Below are 23,362 nucleotides of genomic sequence, written 5' to 3'. Positions count from 1 at the left end.
TGCTAATGCTTCTTCCCCCCCCCCCCCCCCCCCTTTCCCCTCCTCCCGATCACACAATTCCTGTATTTACTGCTCCACACCAACAGAAATTGGAAAAAATTGATAATGTTAATGTAGTTCCTGTCTAGAATTTCCCAATATAAAGCACAGAGTACATTACCAAAAATTGAATAACATTTCTATAATAATTCATTTTGAATTATTTTTAGTAAAATTCCATTGGCTGCTGACACTTTGTTATTAAAATTTGTTACTGGCCACCATAATTCTTTTGTTGGCAGTCTAAGCATTGAATAATGGCTTGTTAATTTCTGCATCATTAGCTTTTGTGGCATAAGTGTACTTCATTAATTTATCAAGAATTTTTTCTTACATCATACTTGCAGGTGACGACAATGGATGAAGCATCCAAGGAAGGCCAAATATTTGTAACTACTACTGGTTGTAAGGACATTATAACGGGAGATCACTTTTTGAATATGCGTAACGATTCTATAGTATGTAACATAGGCCATTTTGATTGTGAAATTCAAGTGACATGGCTTGAGAAAAATGCAGTTGAAAAGATAAACATTAAACCACAGGTAAGAAAGGAACATTGTTTTCTCTGTGTATAGCCACCTGCTGGAATGTGTACAGACTAAATCTGCTGTTTCAGGTGGATAGGTACAGATTGTCAAATGGAAGGCATATAATTATTCTTGCTGAGGGTCGTTTGGTAAATTTGGGTTGTGCCATGGGCCACCCATCATTTGTTATGAGTAACTCATTCAGTAACCAAGTACTGGCTCAAATAGAATTGTGGACAAAACCTGGTAAATACCCTGTTGGTGTTCACATGCTTCCTAAGAAGGTAAATATGTTTGGGATATCAGAATTTGAAATATGTTGTAGAAGTTCTGGTAGAATGTAAATAGTTTTGGATTAAAGGAGAACGCTCAACGAAAAGATGTCGAGTCATCAGTAGGCACTATTTGTCCAGTCGACATCGTCTCTGTCTGTCTGTCTGTTTTCTAGAAAGTTTTAATTGATTTTGCTTTAATCCAAAATAATTGAGTTCGAAATATCTTATGGAAAACAATTTTTATATTTGTTTTGTTACTTTATAATTAATTCAACAAAACACTAAGAATTACTAAAGAGGTATAGTTCTGCTTCCATTATTCATACATTCTTTAACACTAAACTTCCTCACAGCTGGATGAAGAAGTCGCAGCTCTACACTTGGAACACTTAGGAGTGAAGCTTACTAAATTAACACCAGAGCAGTCTAAATATCTTGGTGTTCCAACTGATGGGCCTTTTAAACCAGACCATTACAGGTATTAAACATCAAATGGAATTGGTCTGTTCTGGAATATGACATATGACAGTTGTCAGATGTCTTCACTGATTCAGAACACACTGTGGTGTGGTACTTGAGTTTCCCTGTTGCATTTTGTCAGTGGAATGCATGTATTTATAATTTCTCTTTTGTGTGTGATATGAATGCCCTTGGCAAGCCATAACTTCTGTTTATTTGTAAGAAATATGTAACAACTGGCCACATGCCAGTGAGTCTTCCCCCTCTGCTCCCATTTCACTTTCTTCAAATGTTTCACATCTTGTTTCTAAAATGAGAATAATTTATCCCTACATGCATTCCATTGAGTCCCATTTATGTACTTACACAACACTTCCTGAAGTGTTAACTACTGGATAAAACCTGTTGTACTGCAGTTTGCTCATATTATGTTATACATCCACTTGTGTGATACTTTTTAATGGCATTTGAAGCTTTCTTGTAAAAAGAATTTTATTCAACAAATACAAAAATACATTTTATAGTCTTGTTACTTCACTTATCCTTATTCCAAGTCCTACCCTATTGCTTCTGAAGTAACATTAAGCCTTAAATACTGATAACGTGTAAGAGATCATGTCTTGTCATTCACTTAAAGATACACACCTCTTGTAAAAATAGAATTTAAGTAATGTGGCAAAAATTAATCTCCAAAAGTGAAACCACCAAGTATGGTGGATAAGTTAAGTAGAAATAAAACTACAATAATAGGCACAGTAGCCACAAAACAAAAATTGTGCAGAAGTGCCTTCAAACACTTACTGAAACAGGAAACAAGTTTAAGTAGTTTGAATTTAAATTCCTGTCTGCCATGGTTTATCTAACTTGCCACCTGTGGAGATGGTAGAGCAACATGTGTGACATTAATGTAGTACTTGAAAGATTTCTCAGTTTCTGAATCTTCTCTTCTGTCATAAGCTTCATCCACTACTACCCAGAAAGCACTTTTATAAAAAATCATGTTAGTAACATTTGTTACACTAAGTAGGTAGTGATAATAAAGGAAAACTACGATGAAATTAATCAAAGTTTTTAAAATTGGCACATGGTCTGCATAGCTCCACTTTCCCTCCCATCTAATTAGAGTATTTGATACCAAATAGTTAGATACTGGGCATTGTCTTATATTCATTTGGCAATGAGTAGAAATTGAGCACATTTGTAAAGTCTAGGAAGTCTCATATCTCTCCAATTTAAGTTTCAGTTCCAGTATTTCTTGCGCATACTGTCTCTTTTCATGCTTCAGTTCTTCAATTTCTTTATCACGTTGGCTTATTTCACTTAACAGATGTTTTATTACTGAGCTCTCATTAGTATCGTGGCATGATAAGTAATCCAGCTGAGCCAACAGTTCTTTTGATGTAGGTCTTCTGTCTAAAGAACATGAAGTCAAGCGTATCATCATCTCGACCTGTAAGTGAATTAGTGGTTAAATGCAGATATTAGTATTGTTGATATGATGCATTAATCTTCATGATGATGATAGTTATCAACAGTTAAAATACATTACTACTCTAACTAGAGCATGGTTTAAGTTGCTTAAATTTTTGTTAGATGAATTCCAAGAGTTAAAGGTTAAAATTAGATGCTCCCCTCCCTCTGTGCAGGGTTAGTAAGAGTTGATTACATAATGCACTGATAACAGACCTAGACTCTGCAGGCAATATAGGGTACGCGCGCTAGTCGTACTAGGAGCACATAGCTGCTGGTGCACCGAGCTAAGCGGGTTGAGTAACTGCCTGGCTAGGCGCCCGGCAGGCAGTGCGGCACTATGCTTTGCTTTATTAATTTTTTAAAATTGTTGCATCCTTGAGCCCCCGATTACCAGAAGTACATCTAGCAATTTTAGGCTGATGCCCCGGTTACAGGAGTCAAGGAAAATTCTTTACTAATAATTATAATACAAAATAATATCGCCAAGTACAGTCCTTTCATCCATACATGTATTTTCTCATCATTAGAAACTTTTCTACATGAGCGGGTATACAGAGTAATAGGCATATTACTATAAACAAAACTAGGTCTACTTTGCGTCTTCGGGTCGGTTCCACAGTGCCAGGTCTTGTAGGAGACGACATCTCGGTCAGAAAAAGATTGAAGTCCAGGTAGAGATGCGTTCTCACAGCGGACAATTGCAAGTGTAAACCCCCGGCTGCTCCAGTTGTGACATCAAATGAAAAATTTACTTGAATTCCATGGATGTTGAGTAAATTTTTCACTTGATGTCACAACTGGAGCAGTGGGCGGTTTACACTCGCAATTGTCCGCTGTGCACCTCTACCTGGACTTGAATCTTTTTCCAACCGAGATGTTGTCGCCTACAAGACCTGGCACTGTATTTGTCTGATTACTGTGTGGGCTCCCACTTTTGGCCAGAACCCAAGTGGATCCAAGGTGTCGGCAACAGGATACGACAAATGTTTGACGTTGTGGCCAACCAGTGAGCATGTCAGGTGTTATAATCAGCTCTGGCCACTGTAAGATGTAGTGCTGCTGCCGCCGCCCCCCCCCCCCCCCCCCCCAATTACAACTGAGGTCCAGTGTAAGTTTCTTACCAGCAATGTTTTGCATCCACACCAAACTACCCATTGGCTTGTAGTCCACCTTGAAGTTAATGTTTATTTAATAGCATACATAAGTATATGAATTAGACAGGCCAAGTTCTTATTCCATGTGGAGAGTACCACCGTCATACTGTTAGGCGGTTACTAAAACATGCCCAGACTTTTGCATCAGTTCTGAGGTACTCATCACATAGCTTGGTGACCATTACCACTAACTCTGCAAGAAATTGTTTTAAGTAGTCTGACATTCCTACCTTTAGTCAGGCAGAAAGATCACCACCAGGTGGGAGATGGCAAAGGTAATGTTGCCATCACACTACAACAGTTGCTGTCATAGTGTACATATGCAAAAAATATCCTATGGGACTTCTAGAGTTGTGTTGAAATCTGTACCTTTTGAATATGGAATGGAGCAAGCATTCCAACACTGCTACAAGACCATCCTCTTCCACTGGCCGATCTTAATGCTCTCCAGTCCTCACACACATGACCAATGGGAACTTACCTGTACCTGACTGATACACATACATTCATGGAAATCACCATGATTCATGCATGCTTAGCAAAGCAAGCCAAGATCTTGTTCCCTGTGACACACAGCATAACAGCATCATGCTGCTAGTTCACCACTGAAGCATATCCACAGCTTTCAGTTAGTTCTCTGAGGTGCTCACAAGATACACTGAAGCGCCACATATTCAAACACAGAGATACATAAATAGGCAGAATATGGTGCTGTGGTCAGCAAAACCTATATAAGACAAGTGTGTTGCAGTTGTTAGATTGGTTACTACTGCTAAAATGGCAGGTTATCAAGATTTAAGCAAGTCTGAACATGGTGTTATAGCTGGTGCACAAGCGTTGGGTCACAACATCTCCGAGGTAATGAAGTGGGGGGGGGGGGGGGGGGGGGGGGGGGGGGATGGATGGGATTTTCCCGTACAACCATTTCAAGAGTGTACCATGAATATAAGGAATCCAGTAAAACATCAAATGTCTGACGTCGCTGGAAAAAGATCCTTCAAGAAAGTGACCGATGGCAACTGAAGAGACTCGTTCAATGTGACAGAAGTGCAACTCTCCTGTAAATTACTTAAGATTTGAATGCTGGGCCACCAAGTGTCGGTGTGCGAACCATTCAACAAAGCGTTACTGATATGGGCTTGTGGAGCCAAAGGCCCATTCGTGTATCCTTGATGACTGCAAAACACGGAGCTTTATGCTTCGCCTGGGCCCAGCAACACCGACACTGGACTGTTGATGACTGGAAACTTGTAGCTTGGTCGGATGAGTATTCCTCAAATTGTATCGAGAATGTGGATGTGTACGGGTATGGAGACAACCCCATGGATCCTGATGTCAGCAGGGGACTGTTAAGCTGGTCAGGGCGTATACGACCTGGGGAATTTTTTTTAGTGTTTTAGTTTTCAGTTAAATTTTTGTAACTTTAATTGGTAAAAACCAGTACTGTAACAAAGGATATTTCTGTATCTCGCTATTACATAATAATACTAGAGCTATAAAACATGAACAAGAGAAAAAAATGAAAATAAAACAGGTTGCAAAAGAAACGTGCCATATACAACAACAAAACACAGTTCTTATACAAGTGCCTGCCAACAGCAAATTGTGTCCAAGGCTTTAGGAAAGACTATGCAATGCTTCATAACAACAAATTGCCTCCAGTGAGCGTGACGTCACATCTGCTTACATTAGATTCGTTTGAGCCGTTGTGAGCGAGCTCTAGCGCTGTAGAGTCGCGTATGAGTAGTAACTTCTCCCACTTCTGGCTAGCCAAGTGTGGCAGTTAGCTGTATAATCAATAGCAGCAAGATGCTACCTGGGAAAATTTAACCGGTGCGCCTAAGCTGCCAGATACACATGTGGTCAACAAGCCCGGATCTAGGGGACGGTGGGCAAATCAGGATATATGTCCCAGGCGGCAATTTCACAGGAAGGGGGCGCCAAATTCATATTCTTGAGGAAAAAGACCTTGTTTCACAAAGTGCCTAGCATCCAGCGCACATTGGTCTATCAATTATTCATATGATGTAAATAAAATAGAAACTTCCACATGGGAAAAATATATTAAAAACAAAGATTCCAAAACTTACCAAGCGGGAAAGCGCCGGTAGACAGGCACAATAAAATAACACACACAAAATTTCTAGCTTTAGCAACAGACGGTTGCTTCTTCAGGAAAGAGAGAAGGAGAGGGAAAGACAAAAGGATGTGGGTTTTAAGGGAGAGGGTAAGGAGTCATTCCAATCCCGGGAGCAGAAAGACTTACCCTAGGGGGAAAAAAGGACAGGTGTACACTCGCGTGCACGCGCACCCACACAAGCAAACATTTGTAAAGGCAATTGGAACTCTTTGCCTTTACAAATGTCTGCTTGTGTCTGTGTTGCTGCGTGAAAAAGCAAAGGTTTCCCATATAATATTGGTCTATAAGATTAATACGCTGCAAGAGAAGCTAAGCTTCCACATATAATGTTGGTCTTTTATGCGCGTATTACAGTGTAATATATATCACTCAAATGTTTGAGTAAAATTTTTAATAATGACATAAATGTCTTATCTGGGCTCAAAATTCATCTAAAAGGCTCATCATCAGAGAGTTGATTTTTAAATGAGTCAAACGCTCCGTAATTTAAAAAATTCATTGTACGTTCTTGCACATAGTTCAACTTGCATAAAAGGAAATTTACTTTGATAGCAACACTTTTCAAACCACCATCCAGAATATTTTCCCACGACCTACGAGAAACAGGTTTGTTTCTGCAGTTGCCAGAGCGCGCCAGATGATGGGCGTCACTGCGCTTGCACGGCTACGATGTCGTAGGGAGCCCGTATGTTCATATGTGTAAAATATTAAAAGATCTTCCATTATGTTATAAAAGAAACAAGGCATCAGAGGATGCTCGAAGACCAACGGAATTTCGTGAACCAAACTAAAATGTGCACATTCATATGTCCAGATTCCGAGTGAAGTAGGGCACGACCTGATAAGCTTTTCAATGTAGTTTTCGGGATGTAAATTTTCTTGGAGCACCAGTGCTAAGTTACCTCATGTTTGGTTCTTTATTATGGCGTAATTCCATACATGCTAGAAGTTGAAAAAGTGCACTTGAAATGCAGTGAACAGTGTGTGGAATTAAATACTTCGTTTCAAATATATTGTCTGCCTCAGTGGAAAAGATTAATAAAAGAAAATTTCTTTAGCAAACCGACAAAAATAACTCCACTGTTCTGCAAGGCAATTAATGCTTGGCCGCCAGAAAAGTGGAAATAAAATCTAATCTTTGTTTTCATTTGACGTGAGAGCAGTAAATGAAAAAGGAACAGTAAAATCACTAAACGTAAACACGGGTCATGTTGAGACTACCCACTTCCCCACTATAACTCAGACTGCCCTGAGCATCAGCCCCGGACCTACAATATTTCCTAACCAGGGCAATACCGCGCCACTCCCTCAAGCGTTTGAGATAGGACATCAAAAACTAGAAAAAATCGAATTTTCAAAACTATATTAATTTTGTAGCGCACATCTTTTTTTGAAGAGTAATGTGTTCCAGGAAATGTAAGACGTTATTTGGTCGCAAGTCTGCCAAAGTGAAGTGCCACACCTCTTCACTCAGCATTCTACTATCGCATGCCACTGTATTTTGCTCTGTGGAATTGAAATGTGAATATTTTGGACAGTGGAAATTAAAATGTCCTGTGGTGCCTCTCATGCTTACAGTCAGCCAGTTTGACATCCTGTCTCCCCCCCCTCCCCCCCCCCCTTAAACTCTCTTCAGAAAATTTGCGCCCTTTATTACTTATCAGTTAACAACTTGCTGCTTTGTGTGACCTAAAATTAAATATAGGATACATAAAATCATTAAAGACATTAGACAAGCAAGGCAACACACATTTCTTTAATCCTCCTAGAATTTTCTTCTCTCTAATCTTGCTACAGCTTTACATGACGTGCTTTGCTTTCTGCGAAAGACTGTTACCTCATCAAAGTTCGTCAAACATTTTGCTACATGAAAAATAGAAATACTGAAAAAGTTGTTAATACAAATAGGACCCAAGATTGGTGTGATTTCTCGATCTGATTACGTCTGTTTTGTCACTTTCTAGATAAAACAAAATAGGCCTTCTAATACTGCACAAACGACAGAATATAATTCACAAAGTATCAATATCAAATGCCTGTGAGGCCTACTACAAGCAAAAAGCTTTACTTCAGGAAATAGTTTCACACTTCAATCGTACGCTCCAGTTTCCCAAGCATGAGATCGAAAAGTAGTGGTACGAAATTTATATACGAACTCGGAATCGTCATATTGTTCCATAATTTGTGTGATGTCCCCGTTTCTTCTCCTTTCTCAACTAACAGAGTCTTGTTATCACTAATTCTGTAACTATTCCTGTCAATTTCAAAGCTTATTCACCAGTTAACTTCACAGCAGTTTAATTATCCCGCGATTATTCTCTGGTTAAGCGTTGTTAAGTGTTCATACAACGCGCTTTCCATGCTAATTCCAGAATAGAACTTAAAGCGGCTGCTGGCGGGGGACTGTACAACTGGCCCTTACTAGTATAGCGATCTCGTCAAAATTTTTTTGTCAAAATATCATTTTCTTGGATACACCGAGAAGGTAATACGTAATCGTCGGCTGTAGTGACCGAGCGTTTCAGTCTGGAACTGCGCGACCGCTATGGTTGCAGGTTCGAATCCTGCCTCGGACATGGATGTGTGCGATGTTCTGAGGTTAGTTAAGTTTAAGTAGTTCTAAGTTCTAGGGGACTGATGACCTCAGATGCTAAGTCCCATAGTGGTCAGAGCCATTTTAATATGTAATCTTTCTTACCTGTAATTAGTTTATTTCCACTCCGGTAGTCTGAGTCTATGGATTTCGCTAGTAATTATAACAACGCTCATCATTCGCAAACCCAATGAACCACACAGACAGCAGTTCATACTAGTCCGTTTGGCGTTACTCTGCTCAGCTCATATAGCCCCTTTTGTCTGTAGGAAAGTTAGGCCTTCTACATGCAATGAGGATTCCCCTGACAGAGACATCACGTACACTATGCACGCATTCAGAAATCAACTTAGAATGTGTTCAAAAACCGACAGGGATGCGCTTCAAAGTCATATGAATAATCGATAAACTAACGTGCGCTGTATGCTAATCGCTTTGTGAAACAAGGTATTTTTTTCCCCTCAAGAAAATCAATATGCCCCACCCAGATCTGGGCCTGCTGCACATGCATTAATCTGGCAGCTTGGCCACTCCAGTAAAATTTTTCCCAGTAGCATCTAGCTGCTTGCTCCAACTGCTTACACAGGCAATAGCCACATTTCTGTAGTGAGAAGTGGGAGAAGCTACTACTCAACTGCGCATACGCATGATCCCAATCTTAACTGCTAAAACGAACCTAATGTAAACAGTTGTGAAGTCATGCTCATCGGAGGTAATTTGTTGTTACGAAGCATTGCATAGTCTTTGTGGTGTCACCGACAGACACCACACTTGCTAGGTGGTAGCCTTTAAATCGGCCTCAGTCCGGTAGTGTACGTCGGACCCGCGTGTCGCCACTATCAATGATTGCAGACTGAGCGCCGCCACACGGCAGGTCTAGAGAAACTTCCTAGCACTCGCCCCAGTTGTACAGCCGACTTTGCTAGCGATGGTTCACTGACTTATACGCTCTCATTTGCCGAGACGATAGTTAGCATAGCCTTCAGCTACATTAATTGCTACGACATAGCAAGGCGCCATATTCAGTTGCCATTGATATTGTGAATCATGTACTGTCAAGAGCGACGTTCATCTTTAATGGATTAAAGTTAAGTATTCCACCAGCTACGTCCGTTTTTGTCAATTCTAATTCCCTTGTCATGTTCCAGATCTCACGCCAGCCTGCGTGAGCTAAAACGCGTGCATTTCGGCCTCCTTTAGTAATACAGTGTTGGCTCTCCTGCCAATCACAACAGTCTTCCTTAAGCCTTTGACATATTTTGCTGTTGGCAGATGCTTGTATGAACACTGTTTTTTTTTTTTTTTGTTGTATATGGCACATTTCCTTTGCAGTTTTAAGTTTTATTTTCGTTTTTTCTCGTTCATGTTTTATTGCTGCAGTATTACTCTGCAGTAGCGGGATACAGTAATATCCTTTGTTAGAGTATCGGTTCTTACCAGTCAAAATTACAAAAATTTAACTGAAAACAAAAACAATGAAAAATTTCCAGGTTTTTCCCGGATCTCCCAGGTTGTATACACCCTGAACAGGAATAACAGGTAAGAAATATTACTTATTCTCGGTGTATCCAAGAAATGAAATTTTGACAGAAAATGTTTGGCCAGACCGCTACATTAGTAAGGGGCAGTTGTACATGCCCGGCTAACAGTAGCTAAATTTCTATTCTGGGAGTAGCACGGATAACGCTAACTGGAGAATAAATGCAGCGTAACTAATCGATGACTGTGGCAGGGTTAGTGAAGTTAACCGGAGAATAAGTTTTGGCACTGTCAGGAATAGTTACAGAATTAGTGATGAGAAGATCGTTTGTTAGAAAGAGGATGGAGAAGAAACGGGGACATCACACAAATTATGGATGAATATGACAATTCCAAATTTGTATAAAACTTTCGTAATACCACTTTTCGATCTCATGCTTCAGAAGCTAGAGCGTGTGAATGAAATGTGAAACTACTTCCTAATATAAAACTTTTTGCTTGTAGTAGACCTAATAGGCATTTGATATAGGTACTTGCCAAAACAGTCTTGTTTATTTGGTTTGTGTTGAAATTGCTGCAATGCTAGGCAGGCCTGTTTCATTTTATCTAGCAGACAGTGAGAAAATACACATAATCAGATCGAGGAACCACACCAGTCTTGGATACTATTTGTTTTAACAGCTTTTTCAGTATTAGATGACATTTTGTTTTTTCATGTAGACTATCTTTACTGGGGTAATAGATTTCTTTCCCAGAAAAGAAAGCTATGCCATGTAAAGCTGTAGTAAGATTAGAGAGAAAAAAAAAATGCTAGGACTTAAAGATTGAAGAAATGTGTACTGTCTTGCTTGTCTCTTGTCTTTGCTGGTTAATTTTATGTCAGACAAAACAGCAAGATATTAGCTAATAGGCAATAAAGAGTGCAGATTTTCTGAAGAGTTCTTGTTCTCCCAGTTACAAATAATCCCATCCAGTATTAATTGCAGTTTTTTTTCCTCTTTTTAAGAAAAAAGATGGACAGGATGTCAAACCGTCCAAACAGAAGCACGAGAGGCATCGCAGGACATTCTAATTTCTGCTGTCCTGGATATAGTTTGATGCCATCCATTACAAAATATAAAAATTTCAATTCCACAGAGCGAAATACAGTGATGTGCGATAAAAGAAAGCTGTGTGAAGAGGCGTGGCACTCCACTTTGGCAGACTTAAGATCAAATAACATGTCTTAGACTTCCTCGAACACATATGTTTTATGTATGAGACTCCTCAGAAAGATGTGCACTACAAAATGCACTTATTTTTGAAAATTCAATATTTTTTAAAATTTTTGACGTCCTATCTCAAATGCTTGAGGGGAGGGAGGGGCCACTATCTAATATTGCACCGGTTTGAAAATGTTGTAGACTTGGGGGTGATGCACAGAGCAGTGCGAGTTAGAGTGGGGAAGTGGGTAGTCTCCACATGATCCGTGTTTACATTTAGTGATTTTGCTGTTTCCTCTTCATTTACTGCTCTCACATCAAATGAAAACAAAAAGGATTTCTGTGGCCGGGAGCTATCACATGAATTAAAATACATTCACATAATTGCAGAATGCTAAAATATGTTTATTTTATTTCCATCTTTCTGACAAAGTATTAATCGCCTTGTAGAACAATGAAATTATTTTTGTCGATTTGCTAAAAAAATTTGGCTCTTATTAAACTTTCCGGCTGAGGCAGTCAATTTATTCGAAACAAAGTGTTTAATTCTGCACTATTGGCTAGTTTCAACTGTTCGCTGTATTTCAAGTGCACGTTTTCATCTAGCACCTACAGCATTATGCCATAATAAAGAACCAAACATGAGATAATACAGTACAGGTACTTCAAGAAAATTTACATCAGAATCTGAACTTATGAATGTGCACTTTAAGCCGAATTTTACTACGATTCACGAAATTCTGATGCTCTTGGGCATCCTCTAAAGTCTTGTTTCCTTTATGGCATAATGTAAGATCTTTTAATGTTTTACACTTACAAACATACGGGCTTCCTGCATCATCATAGCTGCGCAAGCATGGTGACACCTGTTACCTGGCGGCACTCTCTGGCAAAACTTAAATCACAGTGTGTTTGACTTTTATTTAAAAATCAACATTTTGAGTATGACCATTTAGAATAATTTTGATCACAGAAGATAACACATTTATGTCGTCGTCAAAAATTTTCCTGCACATTTGTGTGATGTATCTTAAAGTGTAAGATGAAAAGTTCAATATTATATATGAAAGCTTAGTTTCTCTTGCAGCTTATTAATCTTCGAGACCACTATTTTATGTTAAACTTTTCTTTGCTTCTAGCAACACTATGTACATTAATTTTTCCTATTTGTGTGTTCGTTGCTACTTAACAGTGATGCTGATATCGGCTGACTGCATCATGTGTCCTATGCTCTGAATAGCCGCTGTCATAAGCTGGCAAGATCACGTGACATGAGCTTGCAAATGCGCATTGCAAAATTGATTTCAATGCTTCGGAAAGTAACATGTGGTGTTTGGTGGAATTCAAATTTATATGAAAGTATGCAGTGTACATATTGCTGCACATCAGACATCTTTCCAAAACGTGCCCCCGCCCCCCCCCCCCCCCCCCCCTCCCCGAGTTTCCTTTTCTAAAGTGCCGGGAAATTCTAGGCCGGTGTATCAAACCATAACCATTCAAAGAATTGATAAGTTTTACAGTTCAAAGGAAAAGTATACTGTCACTTAAAATGGGAAAGTTTTTTTTTTTCCCTCGCTTGCGTAGACAGCCTGCTGGTGGAGGAGCTATAATGGTGTGGGTTGTGTGTAGTTAGAGCGATGTGGGACCCCTGATACGTCTAGATACAACTCTGACAAGGGACGCATACATAAGCATCCTGTCTGATTAACTGCATCCATTCATGTCCGTTGTGCTTTCTGACAGACTTGGGCAATTTCAGGACAATGAGACACCCACACTTCTAGAATTAATACAGAATGGCTCCAGGAACACTCTTCTGAGTTTAAACACTTCTGCTGGTCACCAAACTCCCCAGACATGAACATTATTGAGCATATCTGGAATGCTGTGCAACATGCTGTTCAGAAGAGATCTCCACCCCTCGTACTCTTACAGTTTTATGGACAGTCCTGCAGGATTCATGGCGTCATTCCCTCCAGCACTACCTGAGACATTAGTAGCGTCCATGCCACGTTATGTTGCGGCACTTTTGCATGCTCGCGGGGTCTGTACGTGATATTAGGCAGTTGTACCAGTTTCTTTAGCTTTTCAGTGTGTATTCGAGACTGTATCCCCAAACTCTGTAAGAAATCCATTGTAAGAAGCCTTAATTATATTAATAACAATATTAGAACACTTAAATCATTTCAACCCTACCAGTCTCTGCTTCCCACTGCCTTCTGAGGTGTCCTGTGACATATTCATTTCTGTGCTCTATCAGTACGTATGTAAGTTCGCAACAGAATAACTGATATATAGATATGTTTTAATGATGGAATTTTGTGGCATCTTTAGAATTATCACCTGATTCCATTTGCGTAGTTACGCTCTTTAGATGCAATTGGTATTATCATGTTGAGATGCAGAGGAAACTCCCTATCACACCCTCCTCTCACTTTGTGATAAGAGGGCACAGTGGACAGCCCATCAAAAACTGAATGTGGTTCAAGCATGAAAACAGGAAGAAGGTGGGGCAGCAAAATAGCAGCCGTGAACAGCAACAGTGTCTCAGTAAAGCTGTCACTGTGTTGGAACATTGAGCATGCAAGCCATTTTTGAAGCTCCCACATGCTATTAAATTTTTTTTATTGTTATCCGTATTCAGATTTGTGTATGTGTCGTGGTGTAACGTCTGTTTGCAACAGAAAGGTGCAAGGAAGGGACCTATAATCAAAGTTGATTCTGCATAACTGTGCTATTAGCAGCCGAAAGGAAGTGGTTCTCGAATGGGAACCACAAACATTTGATGACAAGGCAACAAGTCAACCGAATCCAAAAACAAATCTGGTCTGTCATACACAGCATTAGTGACAGTATGTGCGTCATATGATAGGAATCTCTTATCGATGCACCTAATTTCTATGTCTGGTGAGAGATATACCTCCTTGCTCAATTTAGGTGTTCGTATGAATGTGCATGTGATCACTCCCAGGAAATGATGAAAACATAATAGTTTGTCATATAAGCTGCAACAAATGAATGCGACAGTTTCACTGTGCTCTGTCAAAACATGTTTTTGAAGTTGCTTCCATTTTGGACGTTTTGACTCTGGAATTCCTTTGTTATAAAATAGTTCACCCCTGTTTATTTGTTGTTTTCATTTCTGTGACGCGTCTATGTGGTATCTTGCCTGCTCTCACTACTCATCACATTTACTTGTGATGGTGATATATTCTTATCACCTGACTCATACTCTACAACCAGTGTGTAGCAAGACAACTTCCAAGAGTACAGAAAGAGGACAAAGATTTCAGTGACTGGAAGGACAGTTCATAATGCTGTGAAAATAATAATAATAATAATAATAATAATAATAATAATAATAATAAATATGCACCAGAGTATTTTGAACATGCCTTTGCCACTTTGTAGCCCAGCACCGTGACCACTCAATCATTATGCTGTTGCTCTTTCACTTTGCTCAATGTTGCACTTATTAAGCTTGGACCATTCACTGTTTCTATCCTGCCTTTTTTCGCATTTCAGTAAACCTTCTTCCTGTTTTCATGTGTGATCTGTGTTCAGGTTTTTACAGGCTTTCCACTGAGTCACCTTACCAATAAACCTAAGGGAGTATGATAGGGAGTCTACCTTGTAAAACCAGTCATGTTGAAGATGAAAGCGGTAATGTTTCACTTGCACCAGTCATCTGTAATAGAAGCTTTAATTGATAAATACCTGGAGTTATGATATGGCTGCCATACCAGAATAGGTTTTCTATCATATTTGAAATAAAAGATAAGCATTTACTGAATACCTGTATAAAGAGGGACATCTGACAAGCTAAATAATAGAAAAAGGGGTTTGTCTTCAGAATATATTTTTTAAATCCATTAGTGTAGATTAAGGGCAATAAAAAGGGGAAAAGGTATGATGCACTTATGTGTGTATGTCAATAAGCAAAAGCTGAGCTACCAAGTGAGATGGCACTGGCAGTGATTGAAAAGTTATCATAGGATTGAGCTCAAATCACTTTTCCTTCACAAGAAATGTGGGAGTCATCAACTGCTAGTGCATGCAAATATCTGCTGTTCAGGCCTCTTCTATAATGTGAATGGTTGCCTTTCCTCTTATCATTGTTTAATTACTTTAGTTTAGTCTTAATGTGCACTGAGGAGAAACTATGAAGGGACTTTAAAAAGTAAGTTAAATAACTTATTGAATGGACCACAACACTTAAGTGACACAGGTACATAACACTATTTTTTGACATAGTTACCAAGTATTTATAAAAAACGGTCAAAGTGTTCTACCAATTCCTCAACGATTGGAACACGCTCCTTGGTCATGGAGCCTTTCAAGAACCGCATTTGTGAACATCCTCATCATTGTAAAATCTAAAAGTGCTGCAAATCAGTTCCTCGACTGCCTGGATGTTGTAGTCTGTGATAGACTTTGATGAAATCCATTCCCAATCATCATCACCCCAGCACCTCCCCAAAAAGTACCTCCTTGCTGTCCCAAAAAACAACTGTTATTAGTTTTCACAGAGAAAATGATTTGCAGCACTTTCAGTGCTTCGGTGGTAAGCTAGTGTGGCCCCACTTCAGTGATAGATTTTTTGCCACAGCATTGATGTATGCAACCCGTGATCCAAGAATTTGTCTCCTCCTACATCGTACTAATAAGAAATGTTAACATTGCTCCCAATCTCTTTGTATTGCTGGATTCAGTCTTTGTACACAAAATTTGTGATAAATAAGATAATCAGTCACATTTTCATAAATTGTCCACTATATCTGAGGGAAACTGACTGATAATTCTGTAATCGTGACCAGACCCTTTTATCTGAGTCTGCCATCAACCTTTGTAACAAGTTAATTTACCACAACAGTTAGTCATCCACTTCTTTCTTTACCCATGATGTTAGTCCAGTCTTCCCAAAAGAACCTTCACTATAAATGGAAACATTCCTTTTCTGAGGGGTCATCAGTAGTGAACATGATGGACCAGAAACTGCTTGATACTTCATTCCAGTTACAAGTAAATGGACAGTACAATGATCCCTAATCTTTAATGATCTGTAAAGGGCTACTACACACAACATTGTTCAACTGCTAAGGTATCTGTAGCCACAGCCATACAGAAAAATAGCAATCTGAAAGCTTGCAAATTCTCCCAATTCAAAACAAAGAAGCCAAGCACTAAAGAAAAAGTTTGCACACTCTAAGAAATTCTTAAAGGGCAAATATCAACATCAAATTGAGCATACATTTCTCCAGCTGTTACATATATCTAGAAACAGACTGGTAATAACTGCAGTTAGTACATTTAATGTGTTTTAAGTCTCAGTTCCTACAGAACTCAACTTTGTTACTTGCTGATAGCTTCAAGTGCACTCACTATTATTTCCACATGAAAATCACAGAATACAGGTTACATAACTTTTTATTCACAAATACCTAGAACTGTCATAATCTTTTGTGTGAGTGAGGACTGCATAATGCTACGTACAGATAGTATCATTGTTACTCAACTTCTTGGGACTATTTACCTGCCTACAGTTTTTATAGGCTTAATTAACAGTGGAGAGAAAGTTCAGTGAAAAACAGAACAACTGGAAACTGGTATTATAGTTATATTTATATTATCTGACATGAAACAGTTAGCCACAAATTAACTGCAAACACACACTTCAAGTGAACTTGCCTAATAATGACTTACCAGTTCTGGTGCTGCTGCACACAACTCCTGTGACACAGCACCATCTTTTAGATCTTTTATAAGAATGCTCTTCTCCATGTCCGTATAACACGGCTGAAGCAGTTCAAACAGTACAATTCCCAAACTATACAAGTCACTCTGCAATAAATCACAAAATATTACAATGACATGTGATAACATTTAAAAAGCACAATTACATGTACAATCAAACAATGGAAAATGCAGGATGGAATGCAGCAATACTGTAAAAAGGAAAGTTGCTACTCATGATATAGCGGCGATGCTGAGTTGCAGATAGGCATAATATCTGTGACTCAGCATCTCCGCTATATGGTGAGTAGCAACTTTCCTTTTCACGGTATTGTTACAAGTAACTGTACAACTTAGACATACAATACAATGGTTATGACTAAACAGGGAATACAACAGAAGCTTCACTGCCATGGCAAAGTAAAAGCAGTGACACTTGGCAGCATTTTACTGATATCTTAAAGCTAACTTTGAAATGCTTTCATTATTACGAAAAATAGCTGCACACGACTCAGACTACCTTTACCTGACTGTTTGTTTTGATCAGAAATGACCAACAATAGTTTAGATTGTAATGAATCAGATGTAGAGAAGGTTCTTCTTAAGCTTACCTTTTGATTACAAACACCTTCAAGCTGTTCAGGAGCAGCATATGTTTTTGTTCCAATTTCCATATTCCTGTGGTCACCATACAATGTTGGCTGTGATAATAATGCAACATCCTTGTGTGAATGTTGCAGAAAACATGCAAGGCCAAAGTCACCCACTTGAACTTGACTCAGCTCACTATTTACAAAAATATTGCTTGGCTAGAAAAAAATTTAGAAAAGAGAGACAATTAAATTTGTTTTCATATATAAGCAAACATACTTACTTATTTATTTATTCATACATTATGTTCTGTTAAGCTCATAATTAAGAAAATCCTTCAGAAATGTGTAAAGAGTCAAGTTACATATTAACTGATAGAAGCAAACATTGCAAGCTACTTCAGTAAGGCATACTAACAAACAATTACAACTAAATTGTAGAGCACATAAAATCTTTACTATTGTAGTAATAGATTTCTATCAAATTTTGATATAATTTCTGAAAATATTTTTACTGTTTGCCTCTCTTAAGTTTGAAGGGACTTTTTCTAGGGTTTTTGGTTCTGCACATGATGGCTTTGATATTTATTTCATGGTGTTATGTGTGGGTTTACGGATGATGTTCAACTGTCTCATGTCTTGGTTGTGTTCTCTCTTGCTCTATCTTGAGTATCAGGAACATTTTAATAAAGACTAGCTATCATTCTTATGTGATATGTCATCTTTAATGGTCATGTCCTCAATCACTAAGACTTCCCAAAATATCAGAGAGTAACTCTTGATAGAACCTTTTTGTACAAGAAACACATAGAAAACACTGCAGAAAAGCTGAGAACATGCAATAACATCAGACAGAAACTGAGTGGTTCCTCGTGGGGTGCAAGAGTTACAACAGTACGATGCTCTTTTGTAGGACTTGTCTACTCTGCTGCTGAATACTATGTTCCATTAGGGCATAATTGTTCAAATGTGAGAAAAATTGATGTTCAGCTAAACACAGCTAGCTCCATTGTGGCATAATAGTTCACACGTGAAAAAAATGACATTCAGGTAAAAACAGCAATGAGGAAAAGAACAGGCTGTATCTGATGTACACCTCTTTACTGTTTACCAACTCTAAACAATATTAAGCCATCATATCTTCAAGGACAGAACGCCCTTCTCAAGCAATATGAAAAATTAATTACAATTCCTCCGCTCCCAATCAACTATGACATGCATGCACTTAAAATGAATTGATTAAAATAAAGGCAGTCACCTATTATACTGGCAGCATCGCTACAAGCAGTGGATTTCAACAAGAGCAAGAAGTGGTCAGAAACACGGAATAATATTGCCAATGATGAATACTAGACCCACATAAGACAAGACACAAGACCAACTGGCACTTAATTACCATGGCATGCTTAGAAAACAATTAACATGATTTTTACAAGCCACAGCATTTGTGCAGAAAGCCTCCGCAGATGGGGAAGTGCTTCATTTCTCAATGTGACTGTGGCAATGAACATCAGACCATTGAAAATGTAACAAGGGGCAGCAGATAGTCTCACCCTGGAGATATAGGAGATTTCTGTAAAGCGTTACAAGCAGCCCTTCAATGGGTTGAAAATTTAGATATTATTTTGTAGATTTAGTCGTTTAGTTCTATTTCTTTTTTAAAATTATGAAATTCTTGTATGTAAGTTTCAGTTCAGTTTGCATTGCCATATCCACATACTTAGGCCTTGGCAAGGTTGTACAAAATGCCATCAAGGTAATTGTTCTTGTTTAATCATGGCCTAACTAAGTTTGTGATCATGTATTGCTTTTTGTGTAGATTAACGGAAGTGAAACTGAACAATAATTAAAAGGTTATGGTCAGAAAGTGGTTCAATTTCTGTGGTATGCCATCTTCTCAAAACATTTGAGAACATGCGAAGGAGGGAGATGGACCTATAATTAAAGATCACTTGTTTATCTTCACTTAAAAAAAGTGTTGCTACTGCATATTTCAGTCTTTGATAAAATGCATCTTGATTCACTGACTGATTAAAAACCAACTTGAGGTGGAGAGGAAAAACAAGGAAAGTACTTCATTCCATTTTTTGAATATATAGCAAATCCCATTATACTTATATTGTACTTACAGTAATGTAATACTATCTTGCATCCTTGTAGGTCCACTGCATAATGTCTGTGACTTCAAAAGGATGTTACATTAATTACAATACACAAGCAGAAATACCTTCCAATTATTCATTTCCCTGTAGTAATATGAGAAACTCATCTTTCTTATGTTCAGATGACAAAGTTCAAACGTGTTTTCTTTAAATCTTTGTGGTGTCCAAGGTGCAGATTACATTTTCCAGTACTTCTACTGTGTCTACAGTTCTTTGTAAGCTCGGTTTTTCAGAAACATGTGCTCACAAAAGCACCCAGTGGAAACATTGGAAATCACTGGGATTGAACACATGGTACTCCGCTGACAATGAATGCTTCCAGGAAACTAGGCCCAGGTACACTCTATGTATGTAAATATCTATAAACTTAAATTTCAAACAAATATAGCAAATGATAACCAGTCACTCACTGTCTTCTTTATATATTAAAAAAAAACTACTTTGAAAAACTGAATGGCACTTGAAATATTTAAACTAATACAACTGGACCTGTGAAAAATGTCTCAGAATTCAAATACTGGTGGGAAAGTAAGAAAATAGCAAGTAGGCCAGATTGAGCTACAAAACATCCTCCACAGAACTGTTAAACCCTCCTATTTCACTCAACCTACCTGCCACCTATTCTACATAAAATACTTCAACCACTTATTGGAACATTTCAAATCCATCCCTACACCTCTCATATGTGCAGCCCTCCTTGTTGCCATCCATTTAATCTTGTCCTACACAAATATCGTGCATGGCCTCCCATCTATAAAACATTACCTCTTCCAATGCTCACATGAAAATTTTCCTAAAATCTTGAACAATGGAAACTCCAGGTAGGGACATCAACAATGTATGAGAAGATAGATTGCTCCATATTGTAAAAAAAGACATGTTAAGTTGCAGACAGGCACAATTAAAAGATACTTACATTAAGCTTTCGGCCACAACCTTCATAAGCAAAAGAGAAACGTACACCATTCATACACACAAGCAAGCACACCTCATGCACACATGACCACCAACCCCGGGAACTTGGGTCAGAATGCCATTCAGCCATTCTAGCCTGAGCTGCAAGAGTTGGCAATCATGTGTGCATGAGGTGTGCTTGCTTGTGTGTATGAATGGTGTTTACCATTGGCTGATGAAGACTGTGGCCAAAAGCTTTATGTAAGCGTCTTTTAATTATGCCTGTCTGCTATTTAACATGTCTTCTTTATAGTGAGTAGCAGTCTTACATTTTCGTACATTCTCCCTAAAATACTGTATATATCCTTACCCTAACTGTTTCACATTCAAGGGACAGACCTACAAACAAAGCAAGGGGAACCACCATAGGAACCAGTATGACTCTGTCTTATGCCAAACTTCTCGTGAGTAATTTGGAAGAAGCCTTCCTAACACACAAAACCTCAAACCCTTATCAATGACAGTTTTGAAGTCTGTTTGCATAATGAAGTTCTCTTCATTAAAAACCATTCAAAGGCCAAGATTGCACAAAATATTTTTTATTCAACACAACCAGTTTCAACAGTTTTAGCTGCCATCTTCAGGTTTTAAACTTGTAAACCATGTTCATTTTATGCTACCTCATGCACAAGATGTCAAGTGGATAAAACTCAGCAAATGATAGACATTTGTCATCCCTAAAATATTTAGAAACACACAGCATCTTGTCCAAAAGGCAATGTTTATATATATATATATATATATATATATATATATTCCTCACAAGATGCTTGTTACTTTATACAAATATGGTACATAATGGCACATCTGTTAAAATATGCTGGACAAATACTAAAAACTTCTCTTCCACTCTTGTAGGAGCTGAACTCCTTTTTCCAATTCAAATACACCTTGTCTTTTTCCAAATTCAAAACAACTCTCCTTTAAGAAGTCCTTCATTTCACATCCACATTTCATACCATACATAGCTGACAAATAAACAGCAATACCTTAAGTTTGATGGGTGCCACCTCTTCCACATCAAACAGTCCCTTATCTATGGCCAAGTCGTTCTGAGGCAAGTTTGTTTGTTCCATCATCAAAATTCCTCAACATTTACATCAACAATCCCATGCACCTTGTTTACAATCATATCTCCCAGATAGTCTCCTCCTCTCACTCTCCAGCAAATACAGCTCCCCCCCCCCCCCCCCCCCAAAAAAAAACTCCTTATGCATCCTCCCTTGACACTCAGCCCTCAGATGCCTCAATAATTATTGGCACCAAGGCTACAACTTTCTCAAGTGAAGCTCACAAATAAGCTCTTCTCTTTCTAATATCCATCCTATACTACCCACAGTTGTCTTCCACCACTGTTCTAACCCCTGTAATATCAAATAGTATGGCATTTCCAGACTATCCTTGCCACAAGGTGAGCACTTCATTGCACACTGTCAAGTATACAACCATCCTGTTTCCACCAGGAGCAGGGTGGAATTTTACTCTCAGACTAAATGGGGAAACAGAGTAATTTTTCATTAATGTATAGACAAGGAAAGCAGAAATTTTTCCGTTCTTCCTGTAACATGGCCAACAAATATCAGATTTTGGGCAAACTGATGAGTGGATGGATTGATAGATTTCTTTTTGGGTACTAAACACCTGCATCATTGGAGCCCTTTCTGCAAAATAACATATTGAGACCAGTGTCATTCAGATTTGTAATATGGGCTATTTCTCCCAAACACATTGGCGAGAAGTTCTGGTAAACCACAGAAGTTTAATAATTTTTCTCCATCATCTGATCACTGCCTAGACTCAAAAGTAAATCCTTGGAATGACGAATGTTTCGCCTCTTTTTAGCATTTACAGCACAGGAAGTTTAAATGTGTTGCACTGTGAGAGTCATTCTATCTTTCTAGCTGGTCTTATTGGAGAGACAAGTCAGTGGGCAGTGTCTGACATGAGGACTATTCCATCTATCTTATGAGACTGGAAGAAAGTGCACAACTGTCAGATTGTTGGCTATACTGACCACAGCTTGTTGCTTCTAAATTCGCCCTACTTCCTCCTCCTCTCAGACGTCACCCTCTGCATTACCTACTATGATCGAACAGCTTGCAAGCAGAAATGATGATGAGCAGCAATTTTCCTGGCAGGCTGCTTTGCTTCTCTGTTCCTTATGTCCATGTGACATATCACCTCCTCTTTTTGTCTTTGTACTGTTTGGAATATTTCATCTCCTGGGTCCATGTGCTAGACTGCCCGTAAAGCAGTTAGGGAGGAAGAAAATGCAAGGAATGTCCCAATATTTTAAGACCTCATCTATCCCAGTATATTTGTAATTGCTCGTATCTTAGCACATTACACCAAGAAGATGTTTAGAAGGTGGATTAAAAAATAATTGCATTGCAAAGGATAATAAATGGGTACATGTCCCATGTTTCACTCTTTGTTGTTATCAGATAAAATGCTGTTACAAACTTAAAAACAATTAAGTAACACTTATCTTACTGTACCCCAACATGGAGGTTATTTGCTACATCTGTGTTTAAGAACTAATGTCTGCCACCAAGTACCTATAAGAATGTTTATTTCTT

At 38.5% G+C, this 23,362-nt stretch overlaps 2 protein-coding genes across 6 annotated transcripts in view; one reads left to right on the top strand and one right to left on the bottom strand.

The window, feature by feature from the left end:
* The window catches only part of LOC126273164 (adenosylhomocysteinase-like), a 29,065-nt gene extending 27,241 nt beyond the window's left edge, over positions 1-1,824 (top strand). The window contains exons 6-8 of the mRNA XM_049976638.1: positions 387-584; positions 659-853; positions 1,198-1,824. Of these exons, the coding sequence (XP_049832595.1) occupies positions 387-584; positions 659-853; positions 1,198-1,329 (525 nt within the window). The 3' untranslated portion in view covers positions 1,330-1,824. The remainder of the gene's footprint in view (positions 1-386; positions 585-658; positions 854-1,197) is intronic.
* LOC126273163 (eukaryotic translation initiation factor 2-alpha kinase 1-like) overlaps positions 1,778-23,362 on the bottom strand; it is a 153,165-nt gene continuing 131,580 nt past the window's right edge. For all 5 annotated transcript variants that reach the window (XM_049976633.1, XM_049976634.1, XM_049976636.1 and 2 more), the window contains 3 exons: positions 17,689-17,886; positions 17,048-17,185; positions 1,778-2,753 (listed from right to left, as the gene is read on the bottom strand). In XM_049976633.1, the coding sequence (XP_049832590.1) occupies positions 2,511-2,753; positions 17,048-17,185; positions 17,689-17,886 (579 nt within the window). In that variant the 3' untranslated portion in view covers positions 1,778-2,510. The remainder of the gene's footprint in view (positions 2,754-17,047; positions 17,186-17,688; positions 17,887-23,362) is intronic.

Source organism: Schistocerca gregaria, chromosome 5, assembly GCF_023897955.1.
Source record: "Schistocerca gregaria isolate iqSchGreg1 chromosome 5, iqSchGreg1.2, whole genome shotgun sequence".
In the NCBI taxonomy this organism is placed as follows: Eukaryota; Metazoa; Arthropoda; class Insecta; order Orthoptera; family Acrididae; genus Schistocerca; species Schistocerca gregaria.
The sequence above is the reverse complement of the archived record's forward strand: the minus strand, read 5'-3'. Positions and strand labels throughout refer to the sequence as shown.